The sequence below is a fragment of the Biomphalaria glabrata genome, chromosome 11 (assembly GCF_947242115.1).
Source record: "Biomphalaria glabrata chromosome 11, xgBioGlab47.1, whole genome shotgun sequence".
Taxonomy (NCBI): Eukaryota; Metazoa; Mollusca; class Gastropoda; family Planorbidae; genus Biomphalaria; species Biomphalaria glabrata.
This window is the reverse complement of record NC_074721.1, coordinates 10866767-10888838: the sequence shown is the minus strand read 5'-3', so window position 1 is coordinate 10888838 and position 22072 is coordinate 10866767. Positions and strand designations below refer to the sequence as shown.

The following is a 22072-nucleotide window of genomic DNA, read 5'->3' as shown; positions in this document are numbered from 1 at the left end:
CTTATCATACCTACTAGCACACACACTAAGACCATTTTTAAAAAAAATAAGTCAATGATTTTATTTAACGGAATATTTTTTTTTTCGTAACACTTTAAATAAAAAATAAATACACAGCGTTGCGAGGCATTGGGAAAGTTTTCTGAATGCACACACCCACACCCACACACATACTGGAGTGTCATCATGATAGTCTACAGTTCAAACCTTGTCCACCGTTAACCCTTTCTGTCCTGCAGGAGGTTTTGGTCTAGAACATAATAATGACGATCGGTCCATGTTTGTTATTTGTAAGTAACCTTGAGTAAACATTTTCAAGGAAGTCTTTTATCTTTGAGTTTGTAAAACGGTGCAGCTTTAGCATTGTCAAGGACGTTTGTTTTATGTGTCAATAGAAAAGAAATAAACATGGACAATTACATATTCTCATATCCGCGTTACCAGGCGTCCGGCTAAAGGAGGACAAAATCATCCTGTTCTTCGTCTGGCAGTCATTGGCCTGTAAGATGTGAAAATGGACGTTTTTCAGAATGTTATGTACCGCAAAGCTACATGGAATCAATCCAATGAAATCTTTCTAATCTTGAAGTTTAAACACACCAACACGTCAATGAAGTATTGTCATGCAAGCGTTAAAGTGCGACATCGATGTAAGTGTTCAGCAGCAACATAGAAGTTTTAAAAGTTAATTTTTACATACTTTTTTTGTCCTCCCTTCGTATGGTTTTGTCATCTTTTTGTATAGCTTTACCATCCTTTAAATGGCTTGTCCTCCTTTGGGTCCTCCTTAGGACCTGCAGTCGCCTGAAAACTAGATTATCTATGACGTAGTCTCGAAAGGAGCCTGCATGCACTCCATTGTAACGTGTGTTAGTGGAAGTAGTGAAGGCGTCGGTTTAGGGCAGGAATTACCCATAAGCAGCAAAAGCTGTAGCTTAGGGCTCCAAAGAAATATTTAGCACTCAAAATTAATATCTGGACTTAGAAAGGCACCAAAAAGGGCGCCATATCTCTAATAGCTTAGGGTCTTTTCAAGTCTAAATACGGCACTGCATTGGGCCATAGCGCTCTAAACAAACACATCTTCCACTCCACGAACCGCTGGTCAATTAATTTTGTTCCTTGAAACGATAGTGGCACTGACGAAACGAAAGCTCTCAACAAGAACATACATTCTCTACACGCCCACAAAATAGGGATTGGATTAATCATAAACAACGAAACATGACATAATAAATAATATAAAATCATCCAAAATCACGACTCGCTCACACACTGAAAATGGTTATGTCTGTGCTGGATGTGGCAAAGTATGTAGATCGCAGCTGGGGCTACGTAGCCACGGGGAACACTGCATTCCGCATTAATCATTAGACTCGAAGATAAGCTTTATTATTATCATTAACAGAGCATAATTCAAAACATGAAAGAAATAATTTATCTGTATGTATAACAAAACAACTATGCGATGAAATAACAAGGAACAATGACATGTCTCATACGATGTAAGAACAAGGAACAATGACATGTCTCATACGATGTAAGAACAAGGAACAATGACATGTCTCATACGATGAAAGAACAAGGAACAATGACATGTCTCATACGATGTAAGAACAAGGAACAATGACATGTCTCATACGATGAAAGAACAAGGAACAATGACATGTCTCATACGATGAAAGAACAAGGAACAATGACATGTCTTATGTGCTCAAACACCTCTCAACAATCCTTTACTTCCATAAGTTCTACTAATATTTACCAAAATATAAGACAGTACTTCTCACATGTTTAATTAAATATGACATATTTCAAAATAGTTTATATTCAAAGCTATAAATATATTAAATTAAATCTACATACTAACGATATGAGATATTGAATGGAACGTGACTTATATAGGGCAGTGCCCCGATTCATTAATTTGACGAGTGCCGTCTTTCCAGAATAGTCCAAAACAGTGGCGTCACTAGAGTGGGTGTCACCCGGTGTTGTTCACTCAGGGTGTCACCCGCCGCTCCCCCCCCCCCCCACTCACACACAGAAAAATTTCGTGTTCTTGTTTGTTTCGCCATAATACACACAGACTTTATAATTAACTACATTAATAGATTGTTAAACAACAATAAAATGTCAATTAAAGTTAGAAATTCAGTTGTTACAATTTATCTAAAGTTCAATTTTGCAACAATGCAACCTTAAGTAAATTACAGTGTGTTTTTTTTTCTGGATTTCAAACTTCAAAACGGTATCAATAACCAAAAAGTAATTTCTTGAAAGATTTCATTTTTAATAAATTTACCCTGTCGTCTGTCCCATGGTCGACTGTGTTATGCATTTGGTAAAGAAAAAGTTTCATTAGCCACCACTTTGTCAATAGTTTAAAGGTAGGCCTACTCTTATGTATCTTTGACCTTCTAGTACATCTTCCGCGCACAAAAAAATAAAGCAAAGAAAGGTAAAATAAAAGACATCTGGCAATAGAGCTTAAGGCAATAATTTTAGAAGATTGAAAAATTTCAATTACATTAAAATTTTAGGCAAGAAGCATTTTCTGAAAAAGAATGACCACATAGATTAAGTGAATGTTATACACATCTATTGGAGAAGCGGTGGTTGAGAGGTAAAGCGCTTGGCTTCCAAACTCTGGGTGGCAGGTTCAAATCCTGCTGAAGACTGGGATTTTTAATTTCAGGATCTTTGGGTGCCTATGAGTCCACCCAGCTCCAATGGGTGCCTGACATTAGTTTGGGAAAAGTAAAGGCGGTTGGTCGTTGCGCTGACCACATAATACCCTTGTTAACCGTAGTCCACATAAACAGATGACCTTTACATCATCAGCACTATAGACCACAAGGTCTGAACAGGGAACTTTTATACACATGTTTTAAATAGCTTTTCATTTAGTTCTTATAATTTTCTGTAGTTCTTATAATTTTCTGTACTCCTTTATGGCTCCATACATCGAAGCTGCATTGTTTATATTTCTGAGCTCCACATATCAGATATTCAAGCTCACTCCTTTTTAGACATTTGAAGATATTAAGTAGATCTCACCAGCTTTGTTCTCCATTACAATCGTCGTTAATGTCGTCACACAATGTCAAATGTTCTGATTGTATAGAAACATTCTGTGCAATATATCCTTTCATTGTTTTTCTTCTTTACATCAATCATAGCAACGACTTCCTTGTAAGTTGTATTAGTAGCCGGATGCCATTGTTTTCCGATTTTCCAATCCTGATGACTATTCTTCATACGTCTTTTGATATTCCAGTTTCGGACTTTATATCCACCAATTATTAAGCAACTAGTTTGTATTTCATTTCTAACGGGTGTCACCCGGTGCGGACCGCACCCCCCCCTGGTGACGCCACTGGTCCAAAATGTTGAGTCTCTGTAAATTTCACTTTTTAAAATCTATTTTTCTGGAGATTAAAATCATTTGGTAGACTCCGAAACTTCGAGAGACTCCACCAACATTACACATATGTATTAAAAGATAAACAGTCGCGAGAGTTTAGCATCAGAGTTTTATCAAAATGTCGTACACAGCAACAGTGCCAGATTTAAGTACGTGGATGCCCTGAGCGGCCGGTAAGTCCGGCTTTCTTAACACATAAAAAAATTAACCTCATGCATACTCAAAATTTCTATGTAAATGTTTTTGCAGAAAAAAACATGACACACTTTACAATCATTCATAATGTACAACATTGACACATATGGAAATGATATATTTACGTTAAGAATAAATAGGACTATATGAATTGGTGTCTTTATAACTTCCTGGAAACATTCCAAAAAATAAATCGCAACAAAATAATGTTGTTGTTTGTTTGTTGTCCTATTGAAAGCATGTAGCATGTAGCACCGTGCAACTGAAAAATGACTTCACAGAATCCGATATAGTGTGAATACATCATGACTTTATGATGAAAACAGAATGTTCCGTGTATGAATATAGCCATCATTCTGGTTATAAGTCTAGCATTCGGAATTTATTCTGTGAATATACCAAAAAGGTGTCCCTCAAAATCTCGTATTAGTTTGTGCGTGTATGAAGGTAACTTGCTCTAAGCCTCGAATTCCGTGTTTAGTTTATCGGCCAATTCATCCGGAGGGCGCAATTCGACCTGGAAGTTGTGGGACTTGCCGTCTGCGCTGAGTTGCTTGGCGTATATGCTGAACGCGGCGCCCAGGGAGACCGCTAACTTTCGGCAGCTGTGAGCGGAATCGCAGAGGAAGGCGTGACACGTGGCCACCCTTGACCTCGAGGACAGCTCCCTGACCACAATGCAAGTGAAGACTCTCCAGTACTTAATGTCCTGCACTCCATAGGAGATGAAGTCGATGGGGATCAGACCCATTGGCGCCACGCCCTTGACAGTGTTACTCGTGTGCTCACGGACGTCGATGCCCTTGGCGCCAATGACGACATAGACCAGAGGAAGTTCGAGCTGAAAATAAAATTTAAAAAAGTATTCAATTTTAAATAATGTACCTTTAAATCTGTTAGTTGACCAATAGAATTATCTCGTCTGTACTATGGTCAGTTATTTTAAACACATTTTATCATGTAGGCTACATGTTTAGTATTTTCTTTTCATTGTTTAGACATTTCTTGTTGAGTTTTTTTTTTTTTTGGCTTGTAATTTAGATTTTTGTATAAGTAATATATCTAAACATTGGTACATGCCTTTTAATAAGGCTACATTTAAAGACATAATTGAATCGTTGATAAATACAGTGACACTGCTCTAAATTTTAACATTATTTATTTTAGGGTGAATTCAAGAGGAGTTTTATGTGTAACACGACGAGAGCATTTTAGTGAAATATTTATTTTTGATTCGATATGTGATAATGATAATAACAACAAAAGAAAAAAGATTAATTAAAAAAAAGGTTATCTAAAGAAAGACGCTAATTACTGGCGTCTATTTGAAAATGCTGGGTTTAGCTACCTTTCGGCTACATAAAACACAATTAATTAAATAGCATTAATTCATTAACTGATTGGTTAATATTTGTATTCATTCTTGTATCTTCATCGACTATGAATAGGCCTATTTATGCAAAATCTCAAATTGACCCGAGTGGGAGAAAAAAGTGTCAAAACGTAGTAAGGGGATTAAATCCATATATACATCTACATGTCTCATTTAGTTTCATTTATTCCCCTTATTTCAATATCAAAAATAAAGAAATAAATAATCAACCAAAATTAATTAACTAATTTTAATTTTGTAAAATTGATTTATGTCTTGTCAGGTACAATAAATAATTTTGCAAAATTTAAACTTGATCCGAGAATGGGGATTGGGAGAAAAAAAATGTTCAAACTTTTTACCAGACAGACAGACAGACTGAGTGAGTTGATTAAAAAAAAGAGCGAATGTTTTGATCGATTCAATCACACACTCAGACCACAGACCTATATAATATATAGAAATTTTGGTTTAAAACTCGGGCTTAGCAATACAGTTGTTTTGTTATACACTGTATGCCAACTCTGAGTTTGTCGTTACCTTGGACTTCTCCTCCTCAACCTTAGACCTAATGGCTGTCACCATCTCGTCAACAGGTTTCCTCACGTGATGTAGACCACACACACCGCCCACCTGTCTGTGACCTAAATATTTAGCTACAAACACCTGAGGAAGCTTGTCTACGACCACTGCAGCAAACTCAGATCTGTAAAACAGCAACACAAGATAGGCTTCAAATTTAAGCAAAAAAACAACAACACTAAAACTTTCAGAATTGTTAAAATCAAATATTTAGTTTTACATTAAACCATTGTAAACTGTACGTACTAATCGGCTCAGAGTATACGAAGCAGTGCCTCATTGACATGGAGCTAAATATAATGTTCCTGTTATATAAACACTTATTGTTGGATCTATGGTGGAAAACTATAGGAATAAAAAGCTGTTTTTGTGAGTCCAGTTGTTTCCAGTGTACATACTACAGTTAACGTTGATAGGCAATATTTTGTTTCCTTAAGATAATTTGTATTTTTTAGCAGTCAACTCCAGGGTTAAATTTTCTAAGTTCTTTCGTTTGTGGCTCAATGTTAAACAAATTTAGTTAGCAATATTGAAGTTCCAGTTAGCAGCTTGTTGTTATGCAGTGTTTAGTGGACATTCCAAATAATAATAGCTTTAAATGTAACAAGAAAACATTCACAAACGATAAATGGAAAAACACAAGATTGCTTTCAAATTTCAGGATGTAATACAAATTTCATAGCAAATATTTTGTTCCTTTTCAAACATCTTTCAAACATATATTGTAGTTTTAAAAGTTAGTCATTTTATACCCAGAAAAGTATAAAATCACGTAAAAGCTGTAAAGGTACTAAAAAAAAATAGAAAGTTTTTTTTAAAATGATCTAACTATTTCTGATCTGACTTGAAATTTAAACAAATCTGATGACTAGGGTTTGTTCCCTTACTTCATTGTAAGTCACCGTCTCGTTCGAAGCTATGCATCTTCAGCCACTTACTTAGACACAGTCAGAATTGAATTGAATTCCTCGGTGATAACTGAAGAAGTGTGGCCACCGGTTTAAAAGCAGAAAGAAATGGATTCGTTTACTGAACAAACAGTACATTCGTTTCTGTCTACAAGTACACCCGATATATTTGTACTACAAGTACACGCGATAGATTTGTACACGTTTGTACAGGGAGATGCTTTATTTTGCTTACCTACACTAGCCTCGTTTTGATAACGAAGCCTGTCTTAAGCTAAATTTCTACTTTAACATATTTCCATGAATATAAGCAAAGGCAGCTCTTGCGGGATGTGTTTTTGTATGGATGACTCATTCATTGCAGGATTTACGCATAGACAAAACACGCTTAGTTGCGCGGTGGCTGAGTGGTTAAGCAATTGGCTTCCAAACCCGGTGTCCTGGGCGCCCCTGACACTACCAAACTCTAATTTAGTTGGGGAGAGTTAAAGCGGTTGATCGTTGAGCTGGCCACATGATCGTCAACTGTTGGCCAAAGAAACAGATGACCATCATCTGCCCTATAGATCGCAAGGTTTTAAAGGAGAAATTTACTTTACAACACAAGCTTAGGAGTTCCACTTTTTTAATAGACCTAAAAAAAAATTGTCCTAGTGAGTTTATAATAAGGATTTTAAGTTAAAGTATTACTTCACTTTGAAATGTCTGATTTTAACCCTCTCCGTATCCGACAGAGAATTTAATATCTAAGCTTTTAAAGGGCACCATCTTTAAAAAGGCTTAGGTCCTTCTCGAAACTAAGTTCAAAAATAATTTTATCTTCATACTTTTATTTTCGTTTTTGCTTGGAGCTTCAGAGCTCATGTTGAAGATGTCGTAGACTAACAGGTAGATCTAAGATCGCGTCGCTTGAATGAATTTGATACAGGAGGTTGAAAACTGTCCATCAGTTAAAACAAGAAACTGATTTGATCAGATGTTTGTGTAAACATGGGTCTACACATTTTATACAGTGTTTCAGTTTAGATGGCTGCATGGTAAGTGCTCTGATCGTATCCGTGGTCCAGGGTTCAAACACTGGCGGCCGCCACCCCCTTCCCCTGCACGAGGTTTAGGCTGGGATATAATAATCTTTAATTCTGAAGGACCATCCAAAACATGTAAAACAAACAAACAAATCAGTTTTGATGTTATCTGCCTTAAAATATTTTTTTAAGCATAGGCCTACTATCAATAAAACATTCAATTTTTGTGTGTGTGCATATGGAACATGATAATACCCAGTCTAAATAATACAATTGAAATTGATTAAACGTCACTTACCTATATGCATGTTTCTGTTTCGGTTTGTCGAACTTTGTCAGTTTTTTCAGCAGCTGTAAAGGGTTTTTCCTGACAGATTTTTTACTGGTAAGACTAGCTGTTTCTGCTGTGGATTTAGCTCCCAAAGAGATCGTGCCTGCCGAACTTTTTCGGGAATTCCCTGAAATGTTCCCGTTAAAAGAACTAGTGTTCTGTTGGTCTGACTTTAGAGAACCATTCAAATCCTTCCCGTTTGGTAATCGCTTACGTGAAATCGGACTCGATTTCGGACTGTAATCGTCCTCGAATATATCCTCTGCATCCCGTGAACTGCTTGCGTTGGAAGCAGTGTCGGAGTCTCTGGGTATACTGTCGGAGGGATCCACCTCGATGGATCGGTCGGCGTCGATGACGACATCAGTGTCTAGTCTTTTGGCGATGTCGTCGAGGCTGCGGTCGTCCTGTAAGGCGCTCTCTATAGCCTCCTCTGTGGAAGTCTGGTATACAGGAATCGTTGCAGGGTCTTCTGCAAGCGACGCCATGATTTACTCCCGTAAACTGCAAATAACTATTACCTGAAGACGGAAAAATAGTACATTAGAATACATTAATTGTTAAACCATTAGAATACATTAATTGTTAAACCATTAGAATACATTAATTGTTAAACCATTAGAATACATTAATTGTTAAACCATTAGAATACATTAATTGTTAAACAATTAGAATACATTAATTGTTAAACCATTAGAATACATTAATTGTTAAACCATTAAAATACATTAATTGTTAAACCATTAGAATACATTAATTGTTCAGGTATTTTATAATACAAGAGTGAGTATAGGCTTATATACTTCACAAAAAGATTTCTCCAGAGAATGTCTTTTGCAAAGAAAACAATAAAAGAATAACAAGCCGATCGAGGCACTAATGTCATTAGAGAGAAATAAAAAGCACTTGTAAGAATTTGTCCTAGCAAAAGAAATAAGGTTTTGATTTAGACTTATAAAGTGTGATAATAAATCAAAAATTATATAATCGTATAATGTATGTATTAATACATCACAATTATATAATGTGAAGATAGATATAAACTATTAACTAAAAAATGAACGGGTTAATAAAATAACCATTAATGAACAATTGTCACGTTCTCTTGTTAATTACAAGTTAGCGACTTTTTTTTATCAATATTTTATTCATTACGGTTGATGTCTTCATGTGTAACAAACTAACTTCTACTTCTGCTTGGAATATATGTTAACAAATGCATGTTGTTTTAAAAATAAATTTGTAATCGGAAACTATTTAGGAATATCTTGAATTAAATATGTTCTAAAGGTTAAAAAAAACATGGAGTATAGATCTTGTTAATATTAAAAGAAATATTGCCATATTTCATACTTAAAGCTTTTTTTTTTTGGTAAGAATTTCAACTAAAACTTTTTTTACAAACTTCAAATAATTTGTTTTAAATATATGGTTTCCAAAAAGAAATAAAAAACTTTGTTATATTCCATAGTCTGTGTACACTAACTAAAAAGAATCCAGTCTTCTGTCTACTTATGCAGTATCTAAGTAAAGTATACACACACACACACACACACACACCAAGACAGTAACTGTCACATAACAGCCCAAAGCGTGTCAACACACGGCCAGGAATGTATTAGTTGCTGCTCTCTGTCCCCTCTGACGTCCAGCCGCTTTATTTGCAAAAGACAAGGAAGATAACTGCGGCTAGGATTTACTGTGGGACACCACTTTTTAAAGCAAAAAAACAAAAAAAGATCCATTTAATTACCCTCCCCTGCCTAGAACACAACCTTAGCTCAGATGTGAGTCAAACAAATATAAACAAACAAAGAGAAAGGAATACTCGAAGAGAGAGAGAGAAAGAGATAAAAGAGAGAGAGAGAGAGAAAGATATAAGAGAGAGAGAGAAAAGAGAGAGAGAGAAGAAAGAGAGAGATGAGAGAGAGAGAAAAGAGAGAGAGAGAAGAAAGAGAGAGATGAGAGAGAGAGAAAAGAGAGAGAGAAGTAAGAGAGAGATGAGAGAGAGAAAAGAGAGAGAGAGAGAAAAGAGAGAGAGAGAGAAGTAAGAGAGAGAGAGAGAGATAAGAGAGAGAAAGAAAAGAAAGAGGGATAAAAGAGAGAATAAAGGAATAATAGGGAAGGAGGGTATGGAGGAAAGGAGAGAGGGGAGGAATAAGGGGAGACACAGAGAGGAAGGAAGAGAGACAAATGTAAAACACTCAATACTAAAACTTATTCTCCAAGCATTGAAAACAGTAAAACCCCATGAGGACGGAATGTCTTTAGATTCATGCCGCCATTCTGGCTCAAAAAAAAAAACATAAATGCCCCCCGCCCCAAAGAAATTACTGTTGATTGCTTCAACATAAGTGAATCATCAAGTAAGTCAGCAAGGAATTCATCACCTTAGTCTTCCTAAGTTTTGGCTATTTCGATGTCCATCTAATGAGTCACTTTCCTTTTCCTTCTCAGACTTAGAATGTATTTTTTCCTTACATGTGAAGTTGTCAAAACCACACCGTACTCATCTGACCAAGGAGGTGATTTATAAATAAGTCTTCTTCATTGGGCCTTACTAAATGGTTCAACACATTGTATGTAGTATGAACAAAGACATTGAAAGTATTGAATTTGTAACGATTTTATGCTTTTCTTATTATAATCAACAACATTGCTATCAATATGTACACATCTACAGTCTGTAGGCTATACTCACATCTAGATCTACTTTAACCAATTAGACATAATTCACTTTCAACCTCTAGATTATTTAATGGGTTAAATAGTTACAACATAAAAGAAACGTAACTCTAAAGGGGTAAAAACATAGACATAAATAAATATAGACTGGCCGATTAAAGAGTTTTATGAAACGAAAATTTGTGACTTGCAATTTTGTGTACTTTATTATACAGCAATTATGAGCAGTATAAAAGTTAAGTATTCATATCTATTTAGGTGTAGTTTTGTTTAATCTCTAAGAATAAAGATCATGCAATTTTTCATAATTCGGAAATCCGAATACAAAAGATATACATGTTTTCAAGTTACATGAAGTTACTTCCTTCGGCCAGTCTATATTTATTTATGTCTATGGGTAAAGAAAAAAATGTGTGTATCTTTAAATATCACCAACAGAAACCTTATCAGGAAATTAAAAAGCTCACGATAGAATGAAAAAATGTCTATTGGGCCTTTTGGGCGTAGTGGAAAGAAAAAAAAAAAAAGTCCTACCCTGTCATAATATCCTTAGAACATTTTTAGAAGTGGAACATATTTTTTTTTACCGTAGGTGGAAAATAGGAAACAATAAAAGGAAGACAATCAATGTTACAAACACGCACTACTCATTCACTACACAAGATGTTTTACACTGTTAGGAAAAGAAACGGATTGGAAAGAGATGGTTGATGTTTAGAGTTGCCTCAGTTTTCCAAGACATTGGACTTGAGAGAGAGAGACTAGATCAGGGAATAGAAAAAGACACAATATGCATTGGTGGGTTAAAGGTATCCCACTTCAGGAAAACGTGACCTTAACGATGTTTTGTGCTCATGGTCATGTTTTAGTCCAGATCAGAATGGACCTCATTCACCAATCGTAAACAAACAACATTTAGTCAGGTGATAATATTGACAAAACAACGAAAAAAAAAAAGGTCACGTGATAGTTATTGTGTATTAAAATTAGATCGTAATTTGTATAGAAGAGATAAAGAATCACGGGGCTAAATGTTGTTTATTTACGATTGGTGAATGAGGTCCATTAGTCATACGTCTGCTCGAATACTTTTGGTATTGACTAAATAAAGTTTGTTTAAATAAAAAAAAAGAATAAATACTGCTAAAAAGTTTAAAAACGTGGAAAAAATAGCAAGGAAGAAAAAAAAAGTCTACTAAATAGACCTTGTAGAGAATGCTGCTCTATCATCTATAATAGCAAAACAAAAACAAACTTTTCGAAATAATCTCAAAGCCTTACTACGTCATCACTGTCATCTTTTCAAAAGGAACACAGGAATAGTCTCAGATTCAACACGTGCTGCTATTTAAAATACAGGAATGTCGCATGACTAATGCTTCCTTTTTTTTTTAAGTTCAAGTTTATTTCTTGACCTCACGATTAAAGCGAGAGTTCGACATGTTTACGTTCGTAATCAAAGAAATCTATTTAAAGCTCATCTTGGTATCACTAAATACCTAAGTAAGTGATTTGTTAAAACTTTGTATATGAAGGAAACATGTACATTATTCAGAAGGGACAGTGCAATTCAATTTCTGTTATCAGTTCCCAGTACTATCGCTTAAGAAAATGAAATCTACAACTGACTAATTCAGCTGCTCAACCTACACAGAAATTTCAAACATCGTTTTCCAAACCGCTTAGGTCACACACTAACCATGAGATATACCATTTGTATGAAGATCTACCAAATGTGACGGAAATTTAAAAAAGAAACAGGTCACCTTGAAAGAACGTCAGAGAGCAGAGGAGCAAACATTGTATACCGGCAAGCAAACAAACAGACAAACAACAAACAAACAACAAAAGGCAGGCGAGCCAAAGGTAGACCACGAATACGATGGATTGACGACATTGATACAGATGTACAATTGGAGTTCGGGCATGGAGACGAAAAGCTGAAGAAAGATCTGAATAGAATGATGTGCTGAGACCATAGCTCTCCACGAGATGTAGTGCCACTGGGATGGATGTATCTGAATAGAATGATGTGCTGAGACCTGCTGAGACCATAGCCCTCCACGAGATGTAGTGCCACTGGGATGGATGTATCTGAATAGAATGATGTGTTGAGACCTGCTGAGACCATAGCCCTCCACGAGATGTAATGTCAATGGGATGGATGTATCTGAATAGAATGATGTGCTGAGACCATAGCCCTCCACGAGATGTAGTGCCACTGGGATGGATGGATCTGAATAGAATGATGTGTTGAGACCATAGCTCTCCACGAGATGTAGTGTCAATGGGATGGATGTATCTGAATAGAATGATTTGCTGAGACCATAGCTCTCCACGAGATGTAGTGCCACTGGGATGGATGTATCTGAATAGAATGATGTGCTGAGACCTGCTGAGACCATAGCCCTCCACGAGATGTAGTGCCACTGGGATGGATGTATCTGAATAGAATGATGTGTTGAGACCTGCTGAGACCATAGTCCTCCACGAGATGTAGTGCCACTGGGATGGATGTATCTGAATAGAATGATGTGTTGAGACCTGCTGAGACCATAGCCCTCCACGAGATGTAGTGCCACTGGGATGGATGTATCTGAATAGAATGATGTGTTGAGACCTGCTGAGACCATAGCCCTCCACGAGATGTAATGTCAATGGGATGGATGTATCTGAATAGAATGATGTGCTGAGACCATAGCCCTCCACGAGATGTAGTGCCACTGGGATGGATGGATCTGAATAGAATGATGTGTTGAGACCATAGCTCTCCACGAGATGTAGTGTCAATGGGATGGATGTATCTGAATAGAATGATTTGCTGAGTCCATAGCTCTCCACGAGATGTAATGTCAATGGGATGGATGTATCTGAATAGAATGATTTGCTGAGTCCATAGCCCTCCACGAGATGTAGTGCCACTGGGATGGATGGATGGAACATTTCAAATTCACGTTAAGCTATGTTTTTTAAAATATTTTTGCATACGCGCTAAATCCAGCACATTTATTTTTACAATATTATTAATGTGTATAGGTTAATCCTACTTTTAAAGAAAAATAACTATTTAGCTAACAAACTTGTTCTTGTTTATAAAATGTCAGTTATATTTACTTTAAAAAGGAAAAGGGCTAACAATTTTAGGTAAATTCACTTGTAGTGATCGTATAGGAGTGCAAGAATCACAGTAAGTCAAAATTAAAAAAAAAATATTTCCCCTTTCAGACCTAGTGGTCTATAGGGCAGATCTGTTTCTGTGGCCTACTGTTAATGAGGATGTCATGTGGCCAGCAAAACGACCAACCGCCTTTTACTCAAATAATGTCAGGTACCCATTAGAGCTGAGTGGACTCAGAGGCGCCTAAAAATCCCCAAATTTAAAATCCCAGTCTTCACCAGGACCCCATGGTCGGAAGCCAAGCGCTTTTTCCACTCAGCCCTCGCCTTCCACAGTAAGTCAACTACCTAAATAATGACCACGCTGAGACCTCACACCTATATCACTTCATATGTACATCTCCAGTCTCACACTGTCACTGACAGTAAAGTTTTCAGCCACTTGTAATGAGTTTGTATTTATTAAAGTTCGTAAAAATAAAATAAAAAACTCCAAATACTGTGAAAAGACGAAAGCCAAGACAGCAGGACCCACTTTCAAAAGTCCTTCTTTGAGGTCCAGTGGAGGGAGCACGAAGAAAGGGTCGTCTTAAGAAATGCTGGGTGGGCAATAATGAACCGGTCTATCTTTTGATATCTTTGATCACGAACGAACGAGTGGAGGAATTTGATTTCGTGAATCGTCACAGCACCGCTACAAAATGTCACAGCACCCCTATGTACTATTACAGCGACCCTACGACGAAATGAGAATGTGTCCGCAGTAGGTACAGCCATTAGCCTATGAACTCCATGCCCATAATAATGATCTGTGACGTCATTATCCTCTTTCCTCATTTCTTATACGTGCACAAACACACACACGCACACACACACGCACACTTCCCGAAAACTTACAAACGTGCCAAAAGGAAGATTTTATCAAGGACCGACAGACGAGTTTACTTGAGATCTATCAAGGTCCGCGACGAACATACTTTAGTGTCTACACTCTAGTACTTACTGGGCTAACTGGTTTTCAGTGTTTGTTTTAGTTTACAACACACAAGCACACAAACACACACGCACATCCACCAAACACACACACCAACACGTTGCCCCACATGCCACTAAAAAGAGCTTTAAAAGAATTTATTTTTTTTACAACGAATGACGTCATGGATAAAGTGTGACCCCTGACCCCTCTCCTAGATCTATTTCTTCTCTCAACTATTCACGACTGCACGATGTGAAGAAACAAGCTGTAGAGAAAGAGAAAAAAAAATACTTTTTAAAACCAAAGCTTATCTAAGGGGAAATGACCGCAATAGAAAAAAAATTTTTTTTTTAAAGCAAAGCTTATCCAAGGGGAAATAACCGCTAATCACTGCAATTTATCTGAAAATTACAGGGTTTAGATCCCTTTCTGTTATATAAACAAAATAAATTAATTAGTAATTAACTAACTGGTTAGTTTTTGGATTGATTCGTGTATTGTTATCGACTATGGAGAAAATCTAAGTACATTTACACATCTCTCATTAAGTAGCATATATTCTCCTTTTTTAAAAATTAAACATAATAATGAGTCACTAGCAATTAACTAATCGTTTATGGAATATATATTAATTCATGTCTTGTCAGATTCAATGGATAAATGTGAAAAGTTTTAACTTGATGTTAGTATGGGAAATGGGAGAAAAAAACATGTTCAAACTTTTTACCATACGGAAATACAGACAGACAGAGTGAGTTGATATAAGATTTGTCAAAAACTTTTGTAAGGAAAGAGAAATTTGTTTTTTTATTTTAAGGCACATCGGCACAATTTAGGCCATGCGGTAAGAAATTAGTAAACTGAGCCTATAATATTTTAAATAAAATAAGAAGTGTAAACCTATTTTAAACCTTAATAAAAGTTGTCATATGGCTTTCTAATTATATTTCTTTTATCTTTACCGTATTTTTATAATCCCAACAATAAAAGAGGCATAAAGCCCAAGGATTCCTATGATGATAAAGCTAAAACTGAATAGCGCAAAAAAAAAAAAAAAAATGTTGTGTATATATCAAGTTTTGGTAAGTGGGTGTAAATATTGGTGTGAATTTACCTATACTCTTGGTTAGTTAGCCTTTGTTTGCTGATATGCTAATCTTTTGGTCTTTGATGGTCGCAATAGTTATGTAGTATATCTCTGCTATTAATTTCTAATTTTAATATTATTATTGTAATTTTGTAAAGTAAGGGTTTGACCCATTGGAGGTGTTACATAGCAAAGAAGGTTGGAGTGGCTCATGGAGCCTTTTTTGTACTGGGGACTATTTGGAACAAAATAATATCTACAAATTGCTCACATATACAATTTTTTATCTTTTCAGTCTGTGGTGATTCTAACAGAACTCCAGGTCCTCTCGTGTCAACTGGTGGAGATTAGTTGTCCCGGGACTTCATTGGGGAAAAATTATCGCCAGACCAAACAATTTGTAAAGAATAATCAATCTTATGAGATCACAGTAATGCTATTTGGTCTTAGTTCCGGGTTGACGATAAGTTAACATCAGGAAATCGTACCGGTCTGTCCAATTGTGGAGTTCCGCAACGTGATGTCCAGGACCAATATTGATTAGCCCAGCTTTAAGTGTTGGACATAAAAACATCAGATCACTAGGACTTCAGGCTGTCAGCTGGTCAACGATCCAACAAAATCATTAACTAGGAATAATTTTGGATCTTCGACCTTGTAATGAACATGAAAAATTGATATCTTTTTGATCACTCGCTAATGCTCCTATATCTGCGACTACAAGATAACAGAGCCTGTATACACAAGCCTCCCCCACAGTTTCAGAATGACTGAGTACTGACAACACACCATCCATAAAAACTTCTGTGTGTGTATGTGTCCAGGAACTGTTGGACTTTACTAGAAAATAAAGACATTGACCTTCAAAACTTGGGAGATCAGGCATTTCGTGTGAGATGTAAGCCCGTGTGGGTGGTATGCGGATTTTCAAGCGTCTAGGGCAGGAAAAAGGACAAGCAAATGAAGGCAAGAACTATGAACAATTTCTGAACAAAGTTTTTTCATTTGTTGTTGTGATACCATAAAATTCTTTTTTTTTTTTTTGCAATGTATCTTTTGGAAAATAAAGTGAAAAAAAAACAACAGAATTCAGATTGTTAGAATTCTAGAACACGTGACTTCTCCCACTTCCCATTATCGGATTCAGCTGAAACTTTGCATACTTATTAATTGTCAATCATCATATGTTCCGGAAGCTAAAAGTCGGAACTAGCGAAACTTGCCCTTGAGAATCACCAGAGAATACTGACCATGTCCTTTAAAGCTGCATACTATAACAAGAGACCCGAACAAGACTCTGGCCCCAAAACCCTCCTATAGAAGAGAAACTATTCGGAGAACTGCCTGATCTGGAAACCACCGCGCGGTTCATCTCTGATATAGGATTACTGATCTAAACCCTCCTGCACGAAACAGGAGAACAAAGATGAAGAATTCATTGCCAGTAACAAGACAAGAAGAAGATAAAGCCATTACAAAATGAACAAGAGACCGCGGAGAGTGGCGTGCTTGTACCAAGGCCCTATGTTCCACGAGGAACGCAAAGGAAAGATGATAATGATTATAATTGACAACACACTAAACAATCAACAAATTTACCAATTGTTTAAGAAGAAACAAAATCAAGTTTGTTTTATATAGAAAAAAGGGAAATGAATCTTGAAGTGTTGAGAGAAATGGTATTAATTAATAATTTCTTTATCTTTTTTAAACTTTGTTTTTTTTTTAAAAGTATTTTTAAAATTCTGCTTGTAATATTAGCGTGACCAGCGACGTTGTCATTACACAGTTCCAACTAAATCGTAAGGAAAGACGTCATCAAAATGAATAGCAAACAGTCTCATGAATATACACTCAAGGGATAAAGATCCGAAGATCAGGACTAGATCAAAAGAACCAATCAATGAAAGCCATTTTTTTTTAAATTCTCTAGCAATGTCCAAATATTTAACAACGCAAAAGGTAAAAATAAACAACTCTATCTGAAAAGGAAATAAACATAAAATAATGTATAGCTGTTATATAGCGCTCAATCTCGCGGGAAGGGAAGGAGGTATCTGGGAGAAGGCTTACCATGCAGCCCCTTGGTGCTCTGTAAACACAACTCTGATCGAGTCGGGTGTCGAACCTCAACCCTTCATAGGTAGCCAAGCCAAGTTCAAGCGTACTTAGCCTCTCGACCACGCACACGAGTTTGCAAAAACCTGTAAGGCACTAACTTATTGTTCGATCATTGTGATAGACTTGACTTAGATCTTGAAATAAAAAAACAAAAAGACGAGTCCTGCTGAGATTAAAACGCTGATCTCGTCAAGCAAAAAATGTTGCCCCCAAGGTTGAAGTCTGGTATGTGTCTTTCGTTCGCCTAACACACCTACACACTAGAGACACAGTGACACACTTGTGTAGTACGCATATGTCTCTTATGCTCCTTTAGCCACTCACGTACTGACAAACCAGGCATCGCCACGCTTCGTGTAACTTCTGACAAATTATAATATAGGTCAGCATCTGAAATACACGACTGCTCAAGATCGTATCTTTACACGTAACCTACATTGTAAACTTTTGACAAGCGAGTTGTTTGAAGTTAAATCGCTCAACTCAAATATAATACATTTTCAGTAAACATGTCCCAAGTTACAGGACAGAAATAAAAAAAAATTAAAAGAAAAAAAGCATAGAAGTTTTTCTATAACAAACGATTAGACCCAGGCTGCGAAGCTGTTTAACTGTGTTAGATCGATATACGATAGCGAGGCGATCGATTCCAGAATTTCACTGACCCTTTGTTTGCGCGTGTTTTGTAATAGGCCACATGCTACCTTATTTATTATAGAAGCTTGAGTAGCTAAGTCGAATTGCGTCAATTTCTTACTGACAGATGCTATATAAGCTCGTTACAGAAATTACAAAATAGTATCATCACTGTTGTTGTATACTTACTGTTGTTATATATCCAGTGTTGTAGCCACAAAGAGATTGTTTTGGTTTCAGATCTTGATCAGAAAACATATATTGATAAAACATTTTTTGAGATCATTGATTTGTTTATTGGTATTTTTCGATATTGTTGTTGTTTATTTAAAAGGGTAATCAGAATACTGAGGTAGAACAATGTGGTTAAGCGGTAGAGATTTTGTTTGATAAACCGAAGGTCTCTGGTTAGAATCCTCAGCGCTTCCCTAACTAGAGAGGTTTGAATGTAGGCCTGTCTTCCCGCCGCTGAGAAAAAGAATTGGAGATTAGGCTAATTATTACCAATATGTGGACACAGAAGAACTTTTAAAAATAGAAATATAGTTTGTATTGTTACATACTTTCTAATTAACATATTCACAACAATTAGACTTGGCCACATCAACATCAATACATATTATGCACAAAGTATACAACCAAAAGTCTAACATGAAAAATATATATTCGAAAAGAAGCTCTATTAAACGAAGCCAACATGCATATAGGGACATATAGTTTATGGTCAAGAGAATATGTTTGGCATTCATCACGTGAGGTGTACGGCTTCGAAAACTGACCCAAGGATTAATGATTTCATAAACTATTTCTGGTTCACCTCTACTGACTGTCAAGAATTCATAAGACAAATGTTTTGTTTCTAAAGCCAGCAGACGGCATGCACTCTAATTAATTTTTAATCGTGAAGGTGTGTCTACCGGATATCCGCTTACTTTCATTTTTTTTTCACCATGTCTAATATCTAATATTATCTAGACTTCAATCAGGACACAAACAAGAGCTGCCTCTATTTATCTTTGGCTGTTAACCATTATAGGTCCCGGTCTGTTTTCTACGATAAAATTGGTGTCAGTGAGTGTAATACAATGAGACAAAGGGCACCTTGAAGCAGAATATAAAGCTTCACCAAAAAAAAAAGTAGAACAAACAAACAAACAAACAAGTAGAACAAACAAACAAACAAACAAGTAGAACAAACAAACAGGTAGAACAAACAAACAAACAAACAAACAAGTAGAACAAACAAACAGGTAGAACAAACAAACAAACAAACAAGTAGAACAAACAAACAGGTAGAACAAACAAACAAACAAACAAGTAGAACAAACAAACAGGTAGAACAAACAAACAAGTAGAACAAACAAACAGGTAGAACAAACAAACAGGTAGAACAAACAAACAAACAAGTAGAACAAACAAAGAGGTAGAACAAACAAACAAACAAACAAGTAGAACAAACAAACAGGTAGAACAAACAAACAAACAAACAAGTAGAACAAACAAACAGGTAGAACAAACAAACAGGTAGAACAAACAAACAAGTAGAACAAACAAACAGGTAGGACAAAACAAAGAAGAACTACAGTATCCTACATTTCATATTCAATTTAGTTTTGTTCCTTTAATTAATTATTAACTTTTCATATTACGTTTCAAAATGTTAATGTGACACCTGTTTAATATCGCGAAACAAAATTATAAGAAAGTAATTACCGTGTACTGGGCGTACGTAAACAGTAGAAGTCTAAACAGCAACAAAAAATTAAAAAAAAAATAAAACGTTCAAAAGATATCACTCCCCCAAGTCCCTCCCGCTGAAATAAATAAAACATGTTTATTGATGCACATACGATCGTTCAACTGTTAATTGAAAAACAACACGGTTACAACATCTAAAAATAGAGTCCCAGCATCCCATGCAACTGTCATAGCAACAGATTACATTGGACATGATAACTTGACGCTATTGGAATTTAATGGCGAGACTTCGGGCCCCAGAGTCAAACCAATAATGGTGCACAGAGAACCAATAGTCAAGTACAGAAATAAACAAACATGATTTGATTCATTCTCTTAGCGAAGAGATTTCCGTAATGTACCAAGAATGTGATTTGTTTAGTTTACCTCCTATAGTAAACTGATTCACACACATTCTGAAGTAGATCGGAATAAGTATAACACAGTGGCGTAGCTAGGAATTCGCCACCGCTTTGGGGCCCCTACATTTTGACATCATGACATGAGATAATGGCTTAATATTTTGTGTAAAAATAAATCCTAACACTCATTTAGAGGCACCCTTAAGTGGGGTCCCGTTGGGGATTTTCAGATTCTTCTCCCATCCCCCCCCCCCCCCCCCCAGCTATGCCACTGTGCATTCTAAATAGTTAAATTACGTTTTTAAACTGCTATGCTTACTGTTTGCTTACGGCATAGAGTCCATTTGATGTAATATTATTATTACATAGTTTTTGTTGCTTTTAAAGTAGGCGCTATGGGTATGAATAGATTTGTTAAACAATTGAATAGACAACGAAATACAAGTCTTAAATATATGCGAACAGAATAAGTTTTGATTTTGCAAAGGACCGACGCTAAAGTAAGAGATTACCTTTATTCGTCTATTGAGAATAATGTTTATGGTCATTTTTAAAACTAAAAACTGAATGAAGTATTTCATATTTATACTTTCACTGCTATTTAAAATGAGTCACCAGGTAATACTAGATCCTAACCATTTCAGCTTGTGTAAAGAAGATCATTTTAGATTCATGTTTTCTAGTCTTCAATGCTTACCTGAATGTTGTAGCTATGTAAGATCTGGTTCTACGTAGAACATCACACATATCAACATTCTATCACATTATCTGTTCCACCACGAATAGACACCACGGTAAACTGAAGTAACATTCCAAACTAAGTCCCTCTGGCCCACACGAGTCTACATTGCGTTTCAATGAAGGAGTTGCCGTTCTTGTCACAAAGGACCATAACTCTAAGCCTACACAGCGGAAGGGGAAAAATTGCTACGTTTTTTTTTCTTAAAGGTAGAACTGTGCACTTAGATCTGTTTGTGAGGTGTCCTGGATCACTTAACACTTGTAAAGAAGTGGGCGTGTGCTCCTTGGGGGCGACAAGGGAAGGGCGGACAGATTTAATTGTCATAGTATGGAACGACGTTATGAAAGAGTAGAAGAAGCTTTGTTCTTTTGATCTGGTTTCATTGATTGTTATTTGTCACAGCGCTAAACAAAACAACAACAAAAGCACACACACACACACACACACACACACACACACACACACACACACACACACACACACACACACAGACGCAATATAAACCCCAAATTAAAGTTAATTTTATTTTATTTCAAGGCGCACTTTTGATAAAATAATATGATAGTATAATCTGTTCCTTGACTTTTTAACGTTATAAAATAATGATAAGCCAGTTCATTCTTCCACTTTGTTCCATGATAATAGTAGTAATAATAATAATCGATCAGATCAAACAAGAAAAAACAATCCGCAATTATCATTAACACTGAAATCGTAGTAGTAGTAGTAGGCCTATCTCTGTTTTACAATGTCACAACATAGAGACAAA

General features: G+C 36.2%; 1 protein-coding gene across 3 annotated transcripts; it reads right to left on the bottom strand.

Annotated features, from left to right (window-relative positions):
- Positions 1 to 34: 34 nt before the first annotated feature.
- On the bottom strand, positions 35 to 21478 carry LOC106056719 (uncharacterized). 3 transcript variants are annotated; one of them, XM_056004364.1, is made up of 5 exons: positions 21259 to 21478; positions 18652 to 18930; positions 7808 to 8361; positions 5535 to 5700; positions 35 to 4463 (listed from the first exon to the last, which is right to left on the bottom strand). In XM_056004364.1, exons 3-5 carry the CDS (start codon positions 8326 to 8328, stop codon positions 4080 to 4082), a joined length of 1071 nt encoding a protein of 356 aa, XP_055860339.1. In that variant the 5' UTR covers positions 8329 to 8361; positions 18652 to 18930; positions 21259 to 21478; the 3' UTR covers positions 35 to 4079. The 3 variants fall into 3 exon arrangements, with proteins under 3 accessions (XP_055860339.1, XP_055860338.1, XP_055860340.1); XM_056004363.1 differs by lacking the exon at positions 18652 to 18930 and having other exon boundaries at positions 21259 to 21477; XM_056004365.1 differs by lacking the exons at positions 18652 to 18930; positions 21259 to 21478 and adding an exon at positions 9246 to 9269.
- Between the last annotated feature and the right edge of the window lie 594 nt (positions 21479 to 22072).